This window comes from Megascapheus bottae, chromosome 27, assembly GCF_031878675.1.
Source record: "Megascapheus bottae isolate mThoBot1 chromosome 27, mThoBot2.hap1, whole genome shotgun sequence".
Lineage (NCBI taxonomy): Eukaryota > Metazoa > Chordata > Mammalia > Rodentia > Geomyidae > Megascapheus > Megascapheus bottae.
Genome location: NC_143535.1, coordinates 4745476 through 4751856, shown reverse-complemented (window position 1 = coordinate 4751856; position 6381 = coordinate 4745476). Strand labels below are relative to the sequence as shown.

The following is a 6381-nucleotide window of genomic DNA, read 5'->3' as shown; positions in this document are numbered from 1 at the left end:
TTTCCAAAGAAGGAATCCATTAAAAAAAAAAATCCATTTCCCGTTAAGTCCCTCCTCTCCTCTGGATGATGGAAGTTGGAAAGGACCAATCACTTCTGGGGAGGCTGTCTCCTGCACGCAAAGGTGTGGCTTTATTTTAACTATTTGACTCCCACTGTGATTGGGCATCCAGCTCAAGGTGGAACAGAGCCCTTCACCAAGGCCTCTAAACACAATGCTTGCAGCACTCTCAAGGGAGTATCATGCATCGATTAAAAGAATAAAGACGTATACATTACCCTGACGATAAAATATAATTAAGAAAAAGAATAAAGGCAATTTTTTATGGGTCATGGGGCTTGAACTCTGGGCCTGTGCACTGTTCCTGAGCTCTTCTGCTCAAGGCTATTGCCACAGCCTCACTTCCCATTTTCTGGTGGTTAACAGGAGATAAGAGTCTCTGGCTCATTAGTTCCCTGGATCTCAGCCTCCTGAGTAGCTAGGATTACAGGCATGAGCCACCATGCCCAGCAAGAAAGACAATTTCTATACATTGGAGTAATGGCCAAGATGTATTTTTTTTTTTTCAATCATAGAATGCCATGAATAGCTTTTTTTTTTTTTTTTCTTTTTTGGTTGGTCATGGGGTCCGGGTGCTGTCCCTGAGCTCTTTAGCTCAAGGCTGCCACCCTACCTCTGGATCTGGGCATCGTCCCTGAACTTTTCAGCTCAAGGCGACAGCCCTACCCCTAGAGCTACAGCCCCACTTCCCATTCTTTTTAATGGTTAATTGGAGATAAGAGTTTCATGATCTTTAGTGCTCAGGCTGGCTTTGAACCAGGATCCTCAGATTTCAGTCTCCTGAGTAGCTGAGGCTGAGCCACTGCGCCCGGTAGAATGCCATGTATAGAAAAGGCTACCTGTTGTGTAAGATATGATGGATATTTTACATGCTATAATCTGTAGTTACATTTTCAAATATAAACAATGAGGTCAAAATCAGATGAAAATAGGGAGCTAAAGAAGAGACAGAGCAGGGCGAAAAGGAATAGAAGGAACAGACCCATAAGTCTAAATGTTAGAAATATTTGAAAGCTAACCAACTGCTAAGCTCATTCTATCCACCTACCTTGATAGATATACTTTCTATGGCAAGATTGTGTGTGTAAGTGTGTGTATATGTGTGTGTATGTGTTATGACACAGTCAAAATATCTAAGGTAAATTATCTTAGTTATTATTGATTATAATATTGCCTGAGTATAGTGAGCTAACAGTAAAATTCTATGCAAATCTCTATCATATATGTATTACATATTGAAATTACCTTTTCTTTCCTTCACTTCAGCAAAAATGCTAATATGTTACTATAATAGAAAACTCAACTGATTATGGTCAGACAAACCTATAATCCCCACACTTGGGAGTTTGAGGCAGGAGAATCACAAGTTTGAGACCAACCCATAGAGAGATGCTGTATAAAAAAAAAAAAACAAAACATTTTTTCCCTCAGAATGCCAAGTCTTTTGCTAGTAATACCAGGGACCTTTCTTGTGTGTGTTATGTTTTGTGCCAGTATTGGAATTGAACTCAGAGCCTGGATATTATCCCCCCCTTTTTTTGCACTTAAGGTTGGCACTCTTCCACTTAAGCCACAGTTCCATTTCTGACTTTTTAGTGGTTAATTAGAAAAGAGAAAAGGATCTCATGGAATTTTCTTCCTGGGTTGACTGTTTCTTGGGGGGGGGGGGTGATCATGGGGCTTGAACTCTGGACCTGGGCTCTGAACCTCAGCTCTTCAGCTCAAGGCTACTTCCCTACTGCTGAGCCATAGCCCCACTTCCCATTTTCTAGAGATTAATTTTGTGCTCGGGCTGGCTTTGAAGCTTGATCTTCAGATCTGAGCCTTCTGAGTAGCTAGGATTACAGGTGTGAGCCACAGTGTCCGGCTTCCTGGGTCGGCTTTTAACTACTATTTTCAGACCTTAGCTTCCTGACTAGCAGAGCCACCAGTGCCTGGCTGAGAACTATGTTGTTAAACCTTCAAATTAATTTCAGGCCAACTATGTAGCTCAGTAGTTAAGACATATGCCAGAGCTATGATCCTTTGTACTGCCCAGCAAAACAAAAACAAACATTTTAAAAATTGGGCTGGCATTGTAAGTGGTAGAGTATTTTCTTAACAAGCCCCAGTACCATAAAAAGGAGGAAAAAAAAAATCAAACAAGCCAGGTGACAGTGGCTCATGTCTGTGTTCAGCAGGCTGAGAGCTGAGGATTGATGTTCAAAGCCAGCCTGAGCGAAAAATGAGATGGAGAATCTCACCTTCAATTAACCATCAAAAAGCTGTTAGTAGAGCTGTGGCTCAAGTGGTAGAGGACAAGCCTTGAGCAGAAAAGCTCAGGGACAGCGCCCAGGCCCGAGTTCAAGCCCCAGGACTAGTAAAAGAAAAAAACTTTATTAGGAGGTTGCTATAGTATGGATGCTTGGAACTAAGGGTGTATCTCAGTAGTGCGTTTGGGTGCACAGCACTGTGAATATAACTTACATACATTGATTGATTGATTGATTGATTGATTGATTGCCAGTCCTGAGCACCGTCCTTGGGCTTTTTCCTCAAGGCTGGAGCTCTACCACTGGAGCCACAGCACCGTTTCCAGCTTTTCTGTATGTGTGGCACCGAGGCATTGAACCCAGGTCTTTGTGCATGGTAGCCAAACCCCCGGCCCTGGTAAGTACACTTTGAGCTGAATATTCTTCAGAGGTCCATTATGAACCCGTTGGCTGGGAGGCCTAATGTAGAAATCACGGGGAGGTGAGCCGGTGCTCCAGTGACTGTGGAGGAGATGGCCCTTGGCAGCTACTGCGGAGCCCGAGGTCACAAAGGAGGGTGGCGCAGCGCCTCGGGCACGGCCCGCCCAGGCCGCTCCCGGGTGTTTACAGCGCAGCCCGTTATGTAAATGAAGGTCTGCGTGTGCACCAATCGCCGGGCAGCCTGCGAGGCAAACCGAGGGTCTGGTCTGAGCTCACGGCGGGGCGGCCTCGGTCCGGCTTGGGCGCCAGGTCGGGTGCCAGGGTCGGTTAGGGTTTGGCCGTTGGTCATCTGCCTGGCCGGAGCCCCTCGGAAAGGGCTGACGGTGTCTGGAGCGCGCTGACGTCTCCCCAGCCTTCCGGGGGTGCTGGCGCAGGTGGACCCGGCGGGACTTGGGAGAAGGCCTTGGGACCTTCCCATCTCTGCCTCTCGGCGGCTGGGAGTTGAGCAGCTTCTTCCGCCGTCCCAGTGCAAACCATGTGTCAGGGACTGGAACTTCCACAACAAGGGGGAGCCCTCCGGCGTGGCCGCGGAGGATCTGCGCCGTAGCTCTGCAGAGCGGCACCCCTCCCTCCTGATCCATCCAGGAGGGGGGTGCGGGAAGCGGGTCCGATCGAGAGGCGGAGGCAGTGCTGTCCCAGACCCCGGCCCACACTCCGCTTCCCCCGCGGACCCGGGGCTACAGTTTCAGCCTCCAGCCGGCTCCTTTAGGGGGCGTGGCCACGAGGCCGTCAACGGACCAATCACCGCCTGGAAGGGGAGAGGCTTTTAGTACGTGCCCGTTCCGCTCTAGGGAAAGTACGTCCACTTGAGCGCCTTTCAAAGGAACCAATGAGCGCTCGAGGTTCATGCGGCTGGGCCTCACCGATTGGCTGGAGGCCATCGTCCCGCCCCTCCTAGGTCGCCTCCTGCCCCACCCCTCCGTTCACAAGATGGCGGCGCCCAGCGAAGTAAGGGCCGAGGTCGGGCCTTGTTGAGGCTGACTCGGTTTTCCAGTCCTCCGGTGGGCGTCGAGCGCCGCGAGCGGGAGGACGGGGGCCGGGCGGGGCCAGGGGCACCTGCGTCGCTGGACCGCGGGCTCGCGGCCAGCCCGCACCGCCCCCACCCGGCCCCGGCCCCGGCCCGGCCTGGTCCCATCCCGTCGGTCCCCGGTTCCTCCCGGTCTGACCCGTTGCCCGGCCGCGCTTCGCCGCCGCGCCAGGCCTCCAAAGCGGAGGTCGGCCGTCCAGCCCGGGCTCGCCTTCACTTCCGAGATGTTGGGCCTTTTCCGAGCCGGACCAGCTTCAGCACAGGGCCCCTCGGAGAGGCGCCTGGCCCCCTCTCCCTCCGACCCCCTCCTTCCTTAGACTGCGGCCCGTTCCAGGCGCACCCCCGACTCCCCAGAAGACTGACAGCGCCCTCCCCGAGGAGCCAGCCTTCCCTGTGGACCAGTTTCCCCTCGCCCTTACCATGGAGGCTGTGTACCTCGTCGTGAATGGGGTGGGCCTGGTGCTGGACGTGCTGACCTTGGTGTTGGATCTCAACTTCCTGCTGGTGTCCTCCCTCCTGGCTTCCCTGGCCTGGCTCCTTGCCTTCATTTACAACCTGCCACACACGGTACTGACGAGTCTTCTGCACCTGGGCCGCGGTGTCCTGCTTTCCCTGCTGGCCTTGTTCGAAGCCTTGGTCCGGTTCATCTTTGGCGGCTTGCAGGCCTTGTGCACTCTGCTTTATAGCTGCTGCTCTGGCCTGGAGAGCCTGAAGCTCCTGGGGCACCTGGCCTCTCACGGGGCTCTGCGGAGCCGGGAGATCCTGCACCGGGGAGTCCTCAACGTCATCTCCAATGGCCATGCTTTGCTGCGCCAGGCCTGTGACATCTGTGCCATTGCCATGAGCCTGGTGGCTTACGTGGTCAACAGCCTGGTTAATATTTGCCTCATTGGCACACAGAACCTTTTCTCCCTGGTGCTGGCCCTGTGGGAGGCCGTGACAGGGCCTCTGTGGAGGATGACAGACGTGATGGCTGCCTTCCTGTCGCACATTTCCAGCAGTGCTGTGGCCATGGCCATCCTCCTTTGGACACCCTGTCAACTAGCCCTGGAGCTGCTGGCCTCAGCTGCCCGCCTCCTGGCCAGCTTCGTGCTCGTCAATCTCACTGGTTTGGTGTTGCTGGCTTGTGTGCTGGCAGTGGCTGTGACCGTGTTGCACCCGGACCTCATCTTGAGGCTGGCGACCCGAGCACTCGGCCAGCTTCACACTCGCCCGTCCTACCACCGGCTCCGAGAGGACATCCTTTGGCTGTCTCGCCTAGCACTTGGTGTGGAGGCCTGGCACCGTATTTGGAGCCGTAGCCTGCAACTAGCAAGCTGGCCAAACCGGGGAGGGGCACCTGGAGCCCCTCAGGGTGGCCCTCGGAGAGTGTTCTCAGCCAGGACCCAGGGACAGGTCACCCCTCCTGAAGCGGGGCCCAGAGCAGATGCAGAAGAGGAGGAGGTCAGGACCACCAGAAATACACCTGCATGGGGCCGCGAGAGACTCAATGAGGAGGAACCCACAGCTGGACAAGACCCATGGAAGCTGCTGAAGGAGCAAGAGGAGCGGAAAAAGTGTGTCATCTGCCAGGACCAGAGCAAGACTGTGTTGCTTCTGCCATGCCGGCACCTGTGCCTGTGCCAGGCTTGCACCGAGATCTTGATGCGTCACCCTGTCTACCACCGCAACTGCCCGCTCTGCCGCCGCGGCATCCTGCAGACCCTCAATGTCTACCTCTGAGAACTACTCTGCCTGCCCACCCTCCACGCTCCCCATGCAGACCCTCCCACACAGAAACCTCTGGGCTCTGGCTTGAATCACCTCTGTCTCTATGGCTGCCCTGTGAAGCGTCAAGCCATCCATCCATGGAGATGGGACACTGTGGAAAAGGGTGTTCTGGGTGGGGCAGCTTAGCTTTGCTGAACCCCGTGGGTCCCTTAATCCTGAGGGTGGTGAGTATTTCACTATGCAAAGGTCCTGAGACTCTCCTCAAACCTGCCCAAGGCCCACCCAGATGTCAGCCTCTGGGTCTATCCTTCTTTGCTTCGTGTTTGTTTTTTCTGTTGGTGATTTACAGTTCTTTCCCTGGCTCCTTCCCACCTCCCTCCCGGCTTCTGCAGTGCAACACATCAGTGTCATTTGTGTATTTTGATAAGGGCCTTGGGATGGACTTGAACTTTGATGGTCAGCCAGTATCCCTGTGTCCCGGTAGGTTTGGGGTAGACTCAGGTGCTCTGAGAGCCACTTTGCCTGTCATGATCTGATGAGACTCCCTCCAAACTCAGTCCAGAAGCTGGGATTATTTTATGATGTGCGTGTGTGCGTGTGTGTGTGTGTGTGTGTGTGTGTGTGTGTGTGTGTGTGTGTGTACGTATGAGTATGTGTGTACACCTGGCTTTGGGACCACATACCCTGGGGCTCCCTAGCTCCACAGGGCGCCTCAGGAGGAATAACCAAATTTCTACTCATTCCCTCTCACTCCCCACATGGCCTAGAAGATTGGAATTTCTCTTTGTCTCTCTCCGTCAGTGGGGAGGGCAGACTGCACATTTCATTAGGGTACAAGCAGAAGGGGCCAGT

General features: G+C 53.7%; 1 protein-coding gene across 1 annotated transcript; it reads left to right on the top strand.

Moving 5' to 3' along the window:
* Positions 1 to 2993: 2993 nt before the first annotated feature.
* Positions 2994 to 6160, top strand: Rnf26 (ring finger protein 26). The gene has a single exon (XM_090319341.1). It carries the CDS (start codon positions 4240 to 4242, stop codon positions 5539 to 5541), a length of 1302 nt encoding a protein of 433 aa, XP_090175467.1. The 5' UTR covers positions 2994 to 4239; the 3' UTR covers positions 5542 to 6160.
* Positions 6161 to 6381: the final 221 nt, after the last annotated feature.